Here is a 16,853-nt window from a genome sequence, read left to right as displayed (position 1 = left end):
ATGTATTTATTTATTTGTATAACGCTCCACATCTAAACAGATTTTGGAGCAAAGAATGACGAGAGATAAAATCATATGGGGTAAAATGCATAGGATTGCCCCCTTTGGTTCACACAACATGCTAACCTACCCAGTGTGGGTTGTTGTTGAACCATGGGTAATTGTGTTGTCTGAATGCAGCACGTTTTCTTCAGGATGGGTTATCGTGTTGTCTGAACACAGCACATTTTCCGCAGGGTGTGTTATCATGTTGTCTGAACACAGCACTTTTTCCGCACAGTAGGTTATCATATTGTCTGAACGCAGCTCGTTTTCCACAGGGTTGCTCATTAACCATGCAGTGTGGCTTGTTAAACACCCTGAACAACCCAACAACAAGGTGGCTTGTTTGAGAAAAATAAACCACACTGCATGATTAATAAGCCACCCTGCAGAAAACATGCTGCATTCAGTCAACACGATAACCCATGGTGGGTTAGCGTGTTGTGTGAACCCAGCTTTAGAGTATTTTTATCCCATTCTTCAGCCAAAAAGTCTCCTGGAGCTGCTTTCAAATAATCAAAAAAAGAAGACAGTCCCACAAGTAAAAAGGAATAGGGAGGGGAGAGCAGTGGTGTAGTGGTGGCAGGGCTCACAGGGACGTAGCCCTGGCACTTTTTCATTAGCAAGGTCTGTGATGTCATCTGCCACCCTGCTCAGAATTCCCTGCTCCCCCTGAGCTTAGCTGTGATCCTCACTGCAGCTGTGGGGGCAATGAATTTTCCAAGCAACAATATATTGTTCCATGCTGGAATGCAAAGTATTTGGGATGACTTGGACTGGAATGGGCAATTAAGACCTATTTGCTTTACCAGAAACATGCCCCAGGTGGAGATGAAACTCCTAGCCCTAGTTTGTTGATATGGATCGACACAGCTGCCTGAAATTTTTGGACTGCCCTTGGAGACTGTCACAATGAGCTCCTGCATTTCCAAGTTTACCACTACATCACTCTGTGTGTGTGTGTAGTTCAATCCAGCTGGGTGTGTGGATTTTTCTGTTGGGGGGGGGAGATATAATGAAGGAGCTTAGGGAAGGCTAATGGGTAATGTTGGGGCACTAAGGGAGTGTGCAAGGTGACTGCTTAAATGAGAAGGGATCTGTTCATGAGGGCTGAGTTGAGAGTTTGAAGCTTCCATAGAGTATCATATTTTGAAAACCTAAAATGTTTGTGTGAGTGAGTGAGTGCGTCGGTGGGTGGATGGATGAAAAAGATTAACACCCCTGCATTTTTTCTCAGACATCCAATTGAAATACCACTGACGTGCTCTCAGCTGCACTGTTTTGGGATCCCAGTTGAAGGCTGTGTATCTTACAAGGTTGTACAATCTTAGAGGGGGCGTGGCTGTGAGGGGGCGTGGCTGTGTTTGGCACGAAGGGACCCTGCACTTCTGAATTTGCCACTACTCTACTGGAGGAGAGAGAGAGAAAATAAGCCTTTCATCAGGGCAGGTGGTTCTCCTGTCATCTCCTGCTTCTCCTGTCATCTCCCTCAATACAGTCTGCTGGAATGGCTGCTGGAAATGACAGTTGAGGGAGGAGGAACCTTCATGGGGGTGATCTTCCAGGCTGGTGGGATGTCCCTGCTTCCCTCCCATAAAAATCCCTCAATTTTTTTTTTTTCAATAGCCAAAAGTAGTTGGGGCAAACCATTTGACTAGGGAGAGGAAAAGGATCAATAAAGTACACTTGGCATAGGTAAATATTATATTCAAACAAACCCAAGGCTAAGCTTGCAAATTAATTTTTATTAGAAAACTTGTAAGGAGATACTGTAAAGAGATAATGTAAAGGCACTTCCCTTCTGAATAGACACGTATAGGATTGGGCTGTAAATCTCTCTCAAAAAGCTCCCATAGGCAAAAGTAGCTAGGCCCAAATATTCGACCAGGGAGGGAGAAAGACTTAAGAATGTGCAGTTGGAATAGGTGGTGGTGGTGGTGATTGTCATCATCGTCATTATCATCACTTAAACACATGAAAGAATATGCTGGGAAATGAATTTTACTAGAAAACTTGTAAAGAGATTTTATAAAGAGATATTGGGTCTTCCTGTTGAATAGACACATATAAAATTGGGCTATAAATCTCTAACAAAAAATGTCCTGTAGCCAAATGAAGCTGGGCCAAAATATTTGACCTGGGAGAGGAGAAATCAATATTATATTCAAACAAATTTGAGGCTATACTTTAATATTTTTTTTCTAGAAAAGTTGCAAAGATGCATTGTAAATATGGCAAGTCAATGCCCTTTTGTTTTGTTTTAGCAGGCCTGAAGAGCTGGATACATAAATATGCATGCTTCCTAGCGTAAAAAAATTGATATTAGATTCAAGTGGTATCAGATCTATTCTAGTCGCTCGATTGCAAAGGTACTGTATTCAGTCATTATGCTATTAGTAATTTTATGAATCAGTGTATATCTAAACATAGAATTTCCCAGTACTTGTGACTGATATGATTCTATTATAAATGTTATAAGGGCGCAATCCTATGTATGTTTAGATAGAAAAAAGGCCTACAATTCCTAGCATTCCTCCGCCAGCCATGCTGGCAGGGGAATGCTGGGAGTTGTAACTTTTTTCTGTCTAAACATGCATAGGATTGCACCTAAGCTGTTTCGCCATCTCCAGGCCTCCTGATAATCTAGATCAGCCTTTTCCAACCAGATGGTTTATACCATAACAGCATTCCTAACCATTGGTGATGCTGCTTGGGGCTGATGGGAGTTGAAGCCCCCCCCCAAAAAAAAATCAAACACCCCCCAAAAAGGTTGGGGATGGCTGCCTATGCACACTTTCAAATTTAAAAACAAAACAAATAACCTACTGAATAACTTGCTTCTATCTTGAAATTCTCTCTTGTAAACACTTTCCTTTCATAGACAAACACAGACACAAGCTTTCCGCTAGATGTTAAACAAGCCCTATAAGACGCCCATCCCACAAATCCTTCAACAGCAAAGTTGCATCCTGCCACTTTAAGTACCTGATACAGTGATGAGCTCGGGTCTACCAGGCAGAGCCTCTTCTAGGCTGGGTAATGCTTCATTGCCCGCCATTGCTATGATCTGGATGAGAGCAAGCCTACAAATGAGAGGCTTCTTGATGAATGAGACTTCCTTGGCAGCAAAGTTTTTGTAGAAAAGGAGGGATTGGCTAGAAATGGGGAAAAGGTTTATAAAAAAACTGGCCTTTGTGCAAGAGAAACCCACTGCCTGAAACAGGCTGGGAGAATAATCAATTTACAAAATTACGATATGACCTCCACTGGCATACTTTTGGGGCCTGGTGGGCAGGGGACATAGGCAATTTGAGGAAAGAGAGAATTCAAGGTGGTGGCTTCCAGAAGGGTAGCAGTGTTTCTTACTTTCATGGCAGCAGACTAAAACCAGCTTTAACATAAGAACATAAGGAGAGCCATGCTGGATCAGACCAAAGGTCCATCTAGTCCAGCATTCTGTTCACACAGTGGCCAACCAGCTGCCCACAGGAAACCCACAAGCAGGACATGAGTGCAACAGCACCCTCCTGCCCATGTTCCCCAGCAATTGGTGTACATAGGCTCACTGCCTCTGGTATGGGAGGTAGCACAGAGCCATCAGGACTAGCAGCGATTGATAGACTTCTCCTCCATGAATTTGTCGAACCCCCTTTTAAAGCCATCCAAGTTGGTGGCCATTGCTACATCTTGCGGAAGTGAATTCCATAGTTTAACTATGTGCTGTGTGAAGAAGTCCTTCCTTTTATCTGTCCTGAATCTTCTACCAATCAGCTTCATGGGATGACCCCGGGGTTCTAGTACCATGGGAGAGGGAGAAAAATGTCTCCCTATCCACTTTCTCCCCACCATGTATAATTCTGTACACCTCTATCATATCCCCCCTTACCCTTTTTCTAAGCTAAACAATCCCAGCTGCTGTAACCTTTCCTCATAGAGGAATTGCTCCATCCCCTTGATCATTTTAGTTGCCCTTTTCTGCACTTTTTCCAACTGTACAATATCCTTTTTTAGGTTCAATGACCAGAACTGTACACAGTATTCCAAGTGTGGTTGCACCATAGATTTGTATAAGGGCAAGCCTTCCCCAACCTGTGACTCTCTAGATCAGGGGTGGGCAGAAAGTAGATGTTTTGGACTTCAGCTCTAAGTATTTCTGATCATTGGCCATGCCAACAGGGGCTTCTGAGAGTTGAAGTCCAAAACATCTGGAAATTGAACTTCTGCTCACCCCTGACCTAGAGATCTAGGCTTATCCCTCAAAAGCAGGCATAAGGTTGGAGCCCCATAGTCCAACCTTTCCCAACCTGATGGCCTCCAGATGTGTTGGACATCAACTACCACCTGTCCCAGCCAGCATGGCTAAGCATCATGAATGCTGGGAGTTGTCATCTAAAACATCTGGAGAACACCACGTTGGGGGAAAGCAGAACTACAGAGCTCCCATCTTACACATGCTTTTGTGGGATATGCCTCAATAAATACAGGGGGTCTTACATCTGAGTAAACATGCATAGGCTTGCACTCATTTTGAAGCAGGAGTGTTGAATCTCAGACCTGTGGGCCAAATCCAGCCCACTTGAGTCCTTCACATGGCAACACCCCCTTTCCCCCAACAGGTGATCCTTTGGTTTCCTGGCTTTTGTGCAGTTTTTCCCTCCCATTCTAAAAGGTTCAAAGGCCTCTCCTCAGGCCCAGTTACTGGCTGTAAGAGCTTGAATGTGAAATATGCTGGCATTTTTGGCCTCTTTCAGACTGGCAGGTCAAAGGCAAAAGGGGTGGGGCCAGAAATGCCAACATCTTTTAGCTTAAAGCACTTACTGCGTGTAACTAAGCCTTAGGAGAAGCATTTCGGCCTCTTAAGGGGCAATCCTATGCATGTTTAGACAGAAAAAAGGCCTACAAAATCCCAGCCTGTCCCAGCCAGCCAAGCTGGCTGGGGCAGGCTGGGAGTTGTAGGCCCTTTTTCTGTCTAAACCTGCATAGGTTTGTGTCCTTAGAATGGGGAAATTTCTGCCCCAAAGGTAGGAAACCACCCAAGAATTGGTCGTTAGGGGACATGGGGTAGGACCAAGGGAAGGCAAAATGATGGCCAATTTGGTGGTTTCTTGGCTTTTGTGCACTTAAGAGCTTCCCTGTGCTGGCTGGGGAATGCTGGGAGTTGGAGGATTTCTTTCCATCAGAACATGCATAGGACAGCACCTTAAAGCTACTATATGCTGGTATTGCTCCTGCCCTTAAAGGTGCAGAAAAGGGCAACTAAAATGATCAAGGGGCTGGAGCATATCCCCTATGAGAGAAGGTTCCAACAGCTGGGATTGTTTAGTTTGGAAAAAAGGAGGGTAAGACAAGACATGATAGAGGTCTACAAAATTATGCATGGTATGGACGGTGTGGATAGGGAGACATTTTTCTCCCTCTCTCAAAATACTAGAATTCAAGAACATCCTATGAAACTGATTGGTGGGGGATTCAGGACAGATACAGTAAAAGGAAGTCCATCTTCACACAGCACATAGTTAAACTATGGAATTCGCTACCACAGGATGTAGAGATGGCCACAAATTTGGATGGCTTTAAAAGGGGGTTGGACAAATTCCTGGAGGAGAAGGCTATAAATGGCTACTAGTCCTGATGGCTATGTGCTACCTCCAGTACCAGAGGCAATGAGCCTATGTACACCAGTTGCTGGGGAACATGGGTGGGAGGGTGCTGTTGCGCTCATGCCCTGCTGGAGGGTTCCTGGTTGACAGCTGTTTGGCCACTGTGTGAACAGAATGCTGGACAAGATGGACCCTTGGACTGATCCAGCTTAGCTCTTCTTATTTTCTTATGTATTGCCCTTATGCTGGTATTGCTCCTGCCCTAAACTATACTGCTGAAATGATTGTTGCTTGGGACAACCACAAGGATGGGCAGACTTCAGGCTTGCGAAATCTAGTTAGTTTTGGGGTTTTTACTAGAACCCTGAGATCAACCAACTGGAGCCTGGTGCAAAAGTCACACACTTAAAAGAATCCTGAACCCAGGAATTTGCTTTGACTACCAGAGCTGACAGTCCTCCCAAACAAAAATCCACTCCCAGTTACCCCCAGCTCTGCTAATTTTGCAGTACAATTTAGGGCAGGAGCAGAAGGGGTGGTGGTGGAAGGGCATTATCTTGCTACTGTTGTTAACAACTGGGAGTCAGAAATCCTTGCTGATCTACTGCAAATTTGCCAGGGATCTACCAGTAGATTAAGATCAACCTTCTGCCCATCCCCACTTTAAGGGGTGAAACTACACATGACACTAAATGTGTCACTTGAAGTGGGAGTTGTTTGGGGAGTTGGGCAATGAGGCATTATTTTGACTGATTAGGTTAATTTGTAACAACTGCTAAACTGGACAATGTACAAGACAGGGGGATTAAGTCAAGGGGTCACATAGGAAAGCAACTAGAATCACAAACCTTTCTTAACCTCCTGCTCTAACCGTCAGGGATCCTGTCATGGGTGTTTTTCAGTGTCACTTGAACACACATGGGTGGATGCAAACAGAAAATGTTTCCCACAAAGATTCAGCTTGGAAAGGAACCAGAACAGGAGAACCAAGCAAGTGGAAAATCTCAGAGAGAAAATATCACCCAAAAGCAAAGTGGGAGCTTGGGTGTCTTTTTGGACCAACAGAGTGGAATTAAATGCAGGCCTCACTTGTCATGCAGCATTCCTCAACCTGGAGCTCTTCAGATGTGTTGAACTACAACTCCCATCAGCCCCAGTAATAATGACCCATGATTGGTGCTGATGGGATATGTAGTCCAAAATATATGGAGGGCGCGCCAGATTGGGGGAGGGTGGCTAGCTTATCCTTGGCTACTGAGAAACCGAATCTGTCATCGGTCTTTGCTAATAGAACTGACCATTTGACTGTCTTAGATGAGCATTCTTTATAAAGAAGAGGTATCATTGCTCTGCATATGTTTTGCTTTGCGTGTACACTTTTTTCCTATTAGTTGCTTCAGTTACTAAAGGTGCCATACTACAATGCTTAAAGTACCTAATATGTGAAACCTGGAGGCTGTACAAGCCTACCAGATGCCATCACAGTGTTACCCTAAAGCAGGGGTGTCGAAACTCTTTCGGCCCAAGAACTGAAATCAATTTCAGGGTAGCACTTGGGGGCCACATTCCAGTGGTGGATGGGACAAAACAACAAAAATACCAGCTTATTTTCACTTAAACCTCTTAGAGAGCAATCCTATAGCCCCCAGACAGCATGCCGGGGGGGGGGGCGGGGATAGGATAATTCGGATTCCTGGCTCCGAGTTCGGAGACTGTGCTCAGACCTCAGATTCAGGAGTCCAAGCTCCCCACCCCCTCCCCCTCATAGCCAGGGCAGAGAAAACCGTGCCAGCTGCCTCTCCGAGGTCATAAAGGCAACCTTGGAGAGGAGGGAAAGAGGGCAGTTCTATGAGCGGGAAGGGGAAGGGACTGCAGAGTCCAGCTCACAAAGAATCCTCTGGCCTCCCCAGCCTCCTTCACTCCCACTCTGCAGAGCCCCATCTAGCTGGGCAGCAATGCCTGTCTAGCAAAAATGCAAAGCGAGAGGAGCATGGAGACGAAGATCGTCCCTGCGCTCCTCCCGCTCTGCATAGCGTGCCCACCAGCCTCCAGGTTCAGAGGCTAATGGGTGTCCCAGTAAGATTGCACCCTTGTTGCCAGTAACTAAGCCTTAGGTAGACACGTGAAAGACTGGGGGAAAAACAGAAAAATTCGGGGGGAAATGTTTTTTTCCTGAGGACCATTTTTGTTTTTTTCTGAAAAATTGAAAAGCTTTGGATTATGAAATGTTTTCTGTTAGAATTTAAGACAAAGTATTTGTGTATTGTTATCCAACCTTTACTCCCCTCCCCAAAGTGATTTCTAAAAACTATGTAATAAGAACACTTTTATAGAAGGATTAGAGATGTAAATTGTCTGGAAATAATGAAGCCATGGGGAAAAATATTTTTTTAATCCTTTCCATAAGATTCCCAGCATAGTTAGTTCTTTCACTCCTTATTAAAATTATTGATCTAAAGTATATTTTACTGACAGACATTTATGCTCAATTTCCCAACATGAGAGTAGAGTCACCATCGTGCATTCTTGACAGTAAATGTGCATTCTTGACAGCTTGGGTTTTGTTCTATAAAGTCCTGTGTTTCTGATGCTGGGGCAGTCATTTAATGTAGTTCTAATCTATTCAGACAATAATTACAAATTCACTGAGTTTACTTTGAAAAGTTTTAAAATATAATGATAATTTTATGAGCAAACAATGTCATACATAAAATAACTTTAGGAACAGAAAGGCTGCTTTATGTTCCTAAAGCAGCCCTCCTCTAACCTGGTACCCTCTGGATGTTTTGGACTACAGAGCCCAGCATTCGTAACCACTGGCCATGCTGCCTGAAGCTGATAGGAGCTGAAGCCCAAAATATCTGGAGGGCACCAGGTTGGGAAAGGCTGTCTTAAAGCAACAAAGTGACTTTAGATCTGTAAAGAGTGGTAAAAAAAAAAAGGATTGCTTATTTTTTCCAAAATTTCTGAAGAAGAAAAAAAAACAAGGAAAAAACTCAATTCCCCCCCCCCCCATGCCCTCAACATTTCTGGAAAGTTTACATCTCTAGCCTTACGAGAGATATTTCAACCTTTTAAACTCAGGGTGGGGGTGGGGGAGTGAAATGCACAAAAACCAGGAAACTACCAAATGATCAAACCTCCATCTGGGGAACAACAGAGAGCCAGATTTGGCCCTCAGGCCTGAGGTTCAACACCCCTGGCCTAAACCTTAGAGAAATTCTACATGTTATGCAGCAGGAAGAAGCAGAATTTTAGATTTAACATTTCCAATTGCAGGTGATGGGGCATCTCTCTTAATGCTCTCCCAGGTTTTGTTTGTTTTTAAAACAAAATACACCTCCCTGCATGCTGAAAACTATATTTTACTATTTACTGGAGTTGCAGTAATTATAGCTTACTACATGGGTGGGCAGAGTTCAGGCTTGCAGGATCTACCTTGTTTTTTTACCCTGAGATGCTACAACTGGAGACTGCTGCAAATCTCATATACTGAGAATTAAGGGATTCTAAGCCCAAATATTTCTTTTGAGTACCAGAACAGAGTGAAGCTCATAGCCCTTCCACACAACAATACACTCCTGCTTACCCCAAGTTTTCTTCATTTCAGGAGTATAATTTAGGGCAAGGGGGCGGGGGAGTCACTTTGTTGTTGCTATCATTAAACCATCAGAAGTGAGAAACCTTTGCCGATGTACTTTGGATCTCCCAGAAGTCATCTCCTGGGAGATCCAAATCTACTTCCTGCCCACCCCTCCTTCACTATATGCAGGAGCTGTTTACATGGGAGAGCATCCAAAAATACAATGCTCACGACAGCTAAATGGATCCTCCATGTTCAGATGCAGTATAGCACTGAATACCACTGGCTGAGGGACAGAAATGAGAGCTAGTGTCTCCATGCACAGCTCGGGGACTAGGAGCATGGGAAGCTGCCCTATACCGAGTCAGACTATTGGTCTATCTAGGGAATGGCTGCAGAACCCCAGCCCCAGGGCCAAATCCTGCACATCTGGGGTCTCACTCTGGCCCTCCAGGGTTACCCAGTTGGCCACACACCCTTCCCCAGTCCCACCCCCTTTACCCCCAATCATTTGGTGGTTTCCCAGCTTTTTGCTCTTTTTTTTTTTGCTGTTTTTTCCTTCATTCTAGAAGGTTGAACTCTTTTCCCAAGGCTTAGATACTGGCAATAAGAGCTTTAAGATAAAATATGCTGGTATTTCTGGCCCCACCCCTTTGCCTTTGGCCCCACCCACCACTGGGATGCAGCCACCCAAGAGCTTCTCCATTGAGCTGAAAGAGGCTCAACACCCCTGATCTAGCTAAGTATTCCCCACTCTGGTTGGCAGTGGCTGTCTTGGGAGATGCCGGGGACTGAACTGGAGACTTTTCACATGCAAAGCATGGAAGCAGCCAATGCAGGAAACAGGATGCTGGATTACAGAGCCGGCCCTACCATGAGGCAGAGTGAGGCGGTTGCCTCAGGCGGCACATTCTGGGAGGCAGCAACCAAGTGTGGGAGAAGAGAGCTCTGTGCTCCATGTCCTGCCCCCTCATCACTAACTTAGCCTGCTTTCTTCAGGTGTGGTAGAGGACCCAGTGCCAGTATTGAAAGAGGAAACTGCCAGTCCAGTCACCTTGCATACATGGAATGGGAGGGGGTGCCATCTTGTTCTTCACCTCAGGCAGCAAAATGTCTTGGGCCGGCTCTGTTAGACTAACTGAGCCTTTGCCCAGATCAGCATATGTGCAGTGCCTCCTAGGGCCATATCCATGCTGAGCATCTTCTTCTGCACTGCACCCATAATTTGAACTTTGCAAGATGCCCCCCATAGAACATTGGTGGGCAGTCTTTTGCTTCAACTAAACTTGGCTGAAGGGCATGCCATGGCGGGTCCCTCATCCACACAACAGATGTGCAACCCCCAAAAGACGCCCGGCCCTCAACTGTTCCAGACACCTCTGCTGCCTACTGTGCCGCTTCTGTAATGGTTGTAATTGTGCTTGCCACATTTCAGGAATAATCTTGTTCCAAAGGCACTTGGGGAGAGAGCAGGAGATGAGGAGGAGGGGTAGGAAGGCCGCCGGGCATCCCTCCCAGTCTTTTATTCCTCTACTGTCTCCTAGCAACACTATGTGTTGCCATGGAGAGTGCCGTATACCCCATCCCCAATCAGCACGCGGGGAGCTAGGGCATCATTCCGTAGCACAGGGCCTTGGCACATGTTCAGAATGTAAACAGAGATGACACTCTCTCGGGAAGAACAGTTGGGAAATTAGGAAGCAATGCCCTCCCCCCAACCCCCAATACATACAACCAGGCTGGTGGCTCCGATGTCAGTGTGGAGGTGAATCCATTCCAGGTTTTAGTCAGAACTCTAAAGGAGCTAGTTGTGTCTTGGATTGCTCCTTTAGAATTCTGACTGGTTCTGACTGAATCCCGGAGTGGATTCACTGCCCCACTGACATTGGAGCCACCAGCCTCCACTGCATACAACTCATCATACACTCCAGAGCAAGAAAGGGAAGAGAAGCACTTTAAAGAGTGAATGTAGGGCGTGCTCACACCGAAACTCGGGGATCAATGGAGCGGATCTGAAAGCAAGGCGCATCAACTGAAGGTCAAGTCACTGTTTTTTTATATGCAAAAGGTAGAAGGAGTAAATAAAATTGGCCTCCAGGATCTGAAGCAATAGAGTTCTCTCCATTAAGAATCAGCATCCCCACTCCTGGTGCTCAAGCTTAAGGCCAAAAAGACTCCTTCTCTCCAATGGAAACTCAGCCACTGAGTGCCGACAGGGCTGCAGCCAAAATGGAGCCACTGAAAAACAAGAAGGAGGCATCAGCTTGGGAGAATGCCAAGGTTTGAAGAAGTACAACAAAATCTTGGGGTGGGGGGAACCTAAGGGTACAAAACGCACATGCACACCTGGAACAACCTAATGAGAACTGAAAATGCCCAGTGACCGCAGAACACTGCATGACTCTTGAGGCTTTGCATTGGTCCAAGTGTAATGACAAAATTAGATCCTTTAACTTGCTCCATGCACTTTTGTAAATTAGGAGAAACTCGTATTTTGAAAGAAAAAAAAGCCTCCACTAATGGGTTATTTCAGAAGAGGCAGAAAGAGATTATTCATTTCAATTAAGAGCATTTCTTCATCTTACATCCTGATTGTGCATTCTTTTAACAGAAGACAACCCCTGGTGACATCAGGGGCTTTTGAGTCACTTCTGCCCCATCTCAGGTATACAGCACTCACCTCTGATGGGTTCCCATCACATTATGCAGCTGTCTTATGCCAAGCTAACATATCATTCAGCAGCACTATAGAATAGCATTTTTACTCAGAAGTAAGCATGACTGTCATGTTTACTCACAAGTAAGCAGGGCAAGCCTCTGCATGACATAAGCAGGACAAGGCTCAGAAGGAAGCAGGACTGAATCTCCCAGCAGGTTCATCTCCTGCTTGCCCCCAGCCGATTAGAGATAAGTGCTTTGATCTGCCAAGCAGGCCTGTGGGCCGGAGGTTCCTCACTGCTGGAATAAAGGCCGTCACCTCCATGGAACTATGGAACAATGTGAATGCCTAACTGACTGCCCAGGGTACTTTGACACTGGCCAATCTAGAGCCTTGGTGGGAAACAGGGTACAGTACTGAAGCGTTCCCATCCTCCAGACAAGTCAACAGGTTCAGAACCGCCTGGGCAAGTCTCATGATATGAAACAAAAGGTATACCAACAAGTAATTCTCATCTACTCTGAAGCCAGTTACAACCACTTATGCTCTATTACTTTTCCTGCCCTCCTCTAAATCTATGAATTTCTTCCCCTGGGATCACCAGCACTTGAGCTTTTTCTGGACACATATAGGGTAAAATCCAATGTAAGTCTTACTTAGAATAGACTTGCTAAAATGAATGAGACTTAAGTTAGTCAGGACTAACTGAAGTCCCATTTATTCCAGTGGGCCTACTCTAAGTAAGACTTAAGTTGGATTTTACCCATAGCCTCTCAATCCCCTGCCTTGCCATTTTCATAGTACCCCCTTCTACTCCTAATTTGGCAAATACATACACACACACCTGATCTCCAGCTTTCTCTATTTTTAAGTTAGGTGTACTAGAAGTAGTATACTGGTATATGAATCAATTTTTCTCTTTTGTAATGTGTGTATATATGTGTGTGTGAAGAACAAAATCTATAGAAATAATCTATGCTTTTGGGACTTGCATGGTTGTCTGAGCTAATTCCCTTACTTTATTTGCTGAGTTATGGTACATAAATCTGCTGTGGGTGTGCCACAGCTCTGGCAAAGGTCTCCTTAGCCCCCGTTCATTGTTACACATGTATACATGCAGGTTCACCAGTGTGTGCGAGCAAGGATGTGCGGCATCACCCTTTAAGTAAAAGTAAGCTAAAAGTTAGCTCTGTAGTTTTAAATCTGTTATTGTATTTTAAATCTGTGAATTGCTGCTAGGTTTTATTTTGGTTTGTACTTTTACATTGTAGTTTTAAGCTTATACATGTTATATTGTATTTTATGATGCAACTTAGGGAGGTAGTGGGCTACCTAGGGAGGTGGTGGGCTCTCCCACACTGGAGGCATTCAAGATGAAGCTCGACAGCCCTCTGTCAGGGATGCTTTGACTTGGATTCCTGCACTGAGCAGGGGGCTGGACTCGATGGTCTTGTAGGCCCCTTTCGCCCCTACTATTCTATGATTCTAACTTGTGGTTTTAACTGCTGTGAACTGCCCAGAGAGTTTCAGCTATTGGGCAGAATAAGTATGTAATAAATAAATAAGTGGAGGGGCCCAATTTGCAAACAAAGGGAAAGAAGGAAGAATGAAAGAAGAAAGGTGGGGTGTCAGGGGGAACACTATGTTTTGCAAGATACTCTTTTTTCGTTAGTTCTAATTCATCGAATCACAGAGGCAGTGTGGTATAGTAGCTAGAGTGCTGGATTGTAGTGGGTTACACTGGAAGATGGCAAGCAGTATAGTGGGTTTCCACAGTCATGTTCTACACAGTTTTTTAAGTGCATAGAGGACTATGTTAAGATAGTATAGAAGGTGGCTTCTAGGTAATTAAGGAGGTTGCCTTACATGGGAGTGCTAGTGCCAGACAAGGCCAGTTCTATACATCAACAAATGTGATGCTGCTTAATTCTTGCCAGGTCACTCTGGTCCCTCAGATAAGAGCATATTATTATGTTTCCATGAACAGCCAGGAAGCTTCTGGGCCCAGAATGGAATGTTGGGCTGATTGCCTTGACTGTGATGCTTTATGCATCCACTAGGGCATGGAAGGAAAGGTGTATATAAGCATTGGTTAAAGCATGCCAAGCTGGGTCCTGCTTCAAGGAGAATCTGCACACATACCAACTTGGAGAAGTGATTATCAGCTTGTGGAGAGGCTTCCTGTGAATCTTGAGTGGGAGCCAGATACACGCGTGGCTGTGTGGGGAGTTGCCAGCTCTGGTCAGCACAAGGGATATGTGAGGTTCTTTCCCTTGCTTTATTTCTGGATCCATTTACTATCACATGTGTAATCAAGAAACTGTTAAACTGATCCATTTGTGACTACCTCACTTTGGCTTATCCCAAATCTATTTTGATAAGGATCCTGACAAGATGAGGACCCCAGATTAACACGTCCATTCAGGTGAAGAAGGCTCGGTTTCAATTCCCCACTCACCTATAAAGCTCACTGGTGACACTAGGCCAGTCACAGTTTCTGAGCGGCAGTTCAGTGGCAGAACATACACTCTGCATGCCAAAAGTCCCACATTCAATCCTGGGCATTTCCTAGTAGGGTTGGGAAAGATCCCTGTCTGAATCCCTGAAGAGCCATTGCCAGACAATGCACAGCAGCCTTCTTCAACCTGGTGACATCTAGATGGTTTAGACTATAACTCCCAGCATTCCTGTCCATTGGCCATGCTGGCAGGGGCTGATGGGAGGTGAGGTTCAAACCATCTGGAGGGCACCAAGCTGGGGAAGCCTGGTGTAGACAAAACTGAGTTAGATGGACCAATGGTCTGCCTCAGTATAGGCCAGCATCCTGTCTCTCAGCCTATCCTACTTTGCAGGGCTGTTGTGAGAAGCAAACAAGACGAGGAGGAAGGCCATAGGTGCCACTTCTGAGTTCCTGCGGGAAAGGGTGGGATAAAACATGCAATAAATAACATGGAAGAAGCAAGGATCAAGCCATTCCTGGAATATATCACTCCAGTCTTGGGGGGGGGGGTGTGTGAATTTTTCCTGACAGGAGAAGGAAATCTATGTGAAACTAGAAATCAAAGAGGAGAGTTTTGCCTTAGCTTTCTCTCCAACATGCTAGTTTTTAATGAGTAGAATCTTCCCCCCAAAGCAGTGGGAAAGCATTATACTTTGCAATTCCCCACCAGTAGTCTGAAACAGTATAGACCAGGAACAGTTTTATTATCTGATTTGTTCTTTGTGTGCCATAGCGCTTTATAGATCCCCCAGGCCGGAGGAAGCAAGGAGATAAAATAAAGTTGCTGCTGCTGCTCCATGGACTTTAGCCTTTGCTCGTTCGCCATTAACAAGCATGTTGCTCTTTCCTAGAGAGAAATGGAGGTCTCTGCCTTCTGCTGCACAGCCCATATTTCTTCCCTGCCCCCTGCAAAAACCCCTCCCCTCAGATTTGCAGGGTCCAGAGGGGAAATAATGAGTTTGAATGGGGGGGGGGCGGAGCTGAATCCACCCTCTCCCCTAGTTCTCACCAGCTGTACTAACACTAGCTCTACATCTGTGATGCAACAACCCTGGAAATTATAGTAAAGCCGAATGGGATTCTCGGATCCCAGTTGCTTATTCAGCACAGGCACATACATGAGCAACCTGAATAAGGAACTGAAGTTTGCCCATCCAAAACTTAACTCAGTTCCTTATTCCAAGGGGAAACGTGTGTTAAAGGGAAGGGTGGGGGACAGGAGAGGAGAGGAAGTGTATCTTGGTGCTGGAACATCTCTTAAGGTGCAATCCTATGCCTGTTTAGGCAGAAAAAAGCCCCTACAACTCCCAGCATGCCCCAGCCAGCATGGCTGGCTGGGGCATGCTGGGAGTTGTAGGGGCTTTTTTCTGCCTAAACAGGCATAGGATTGTGCCCTTAGAAGCGATCCTACCCACACTTACCTGGGAATAAGTTCCATAGCAAAACCATAGGACTTACTTCGTATGGCTTGCAATATCTATGCGTACTATAGACACGTGTACGATTGTTCCGACTCACTCAAGCCTTGTTTCGGAGCGTGTGTGTACTAAATAAGAGCCAGAACAGACAATACTTTAAATCCAGATCTACCAGCTATGTCTTTTTCACCTTCGTGTTCCACCCTCGGTTAGGCGCCGGGGTCCCGATCCGGATTTTAAAAGCCCCTTCACAACCCCACCTTGGCAGGGTCCCGATCCGAAATGGGGGCCCTGCTCCTACTCTAGAGTAAAAAATGAGGCCCGGTGGGGGGGGGGAGTCGTAGCTGGTAGACACAGATTGGAAGTCACGTCCGTTTTGGCCCGAAGGAGGGGAAAAGCAGGAACCATCTTCAGCCGCGTGAAGTCGATCTCTTTCTTTCTCACCTCCGCACGCGATAAAGTAACTGATCGGACTTCCCATCTTTTCCCCGGCAATGCGAAGAGAACCAGCCCGGGGAAGAGGCGCTTTTGCAAAACGAGAGAGGCAGGATCGGGAAAGGAGGGAGACAGCAGCCGTGATTTCTGCGGCGGGGGGTGGCTTTCAAGCCCGCAGCTCAACACGGTCGCCCCTCCAAAAATCCATACACCCGCGCGCATCCATCCGTCCCACGCGCCAGTACAAAGCCTGCGTGTGGCCTCCTCCCAAAGTACCTGAAGCTACGGCTGTTTCAGATCTGCCCCTTGAACTCTCCTCCCGGCCGGGCAGAGCTTTCCCAGACATCGCTGCGGAGATCGACCAAAGAAGCTGCCCCCGTCCCTCCCCGGTCCACGCGCCACCAACTAGCAACTTCCCACTTCCTATATCCAGCCAGGGGCAGCCGATTGGGGGGCGAGGCCAAGGGGAGGGGCGTGTGACGCAGCGGGGAAGGAGACCCAAGTCCATGCCTGACTTGCCCGTGATTGCATCATCATCAGTATCAGTATTTAGGTTGCTCGATCAGACCCAGGTCCATCTAGTCCAGCATTCTGTTCACACAGTGGCCAACCAGCT

At 45.9% G+C, this 16,853-nt stretch overlaps 1 protein-coding gene across 3 annotated transcripts in view; it reads right to left on the bottom strand.

The window, feature by feature from the left end:
* LOC146338016 (mitochondrial peptide methionine sulfoxide reductase-like) overlaps positions 1-16,637 on the bottom strand; it is an 83,106-nt gene extending 66,469 nt beyond the window's left edge. Inside the window, exons 1-2 of one of the 3 annotated variants that reach the window (XM_084815713.1) lie at positions 16,514-16,637; positions 11,211-11,463 (exon numbers count right to left, since the gene is read on the bottom strand). Coding sequence is in view for 2 of the 3 variants with exons in the window: in XM_084815711.1 (XP_084671837.1) it covers positions 16,514-16,583 (70 nt within the window). In the remaining variant the exon portion in view is untranslated. Of the gene's footprint in view, positions 1-11,210; positions 11,464-16,246 lie in introns of all 3 variants that reach the window. The other 2 variants (XM_084815712.1, XM_084815711.1) reach the window with 2 other exon arrangements.
* Between the last annotated feature and the right edge of the window lie 216 nt (positions 16,638-16,853).

The sequence above is a fragment of the Heloderma suspectum genome, chromosome 10, assembly GCF_057233095.1.
Source record: "Heloderma suspectum isolate Gila_16-S chromosome 10, 16-S_ref, whole genome shotgun sequence".
Taxonomy (NCBI): domain Eukaryota; kingdom Metazoa; phylum Chordata; class Lepidosauria; order Squamata; family Helodermatidae; genus Heloderma; species Heloderma suspectum.
This window is presented reverse-complemented; position numbering and strand designations above follow the sequence as displayed.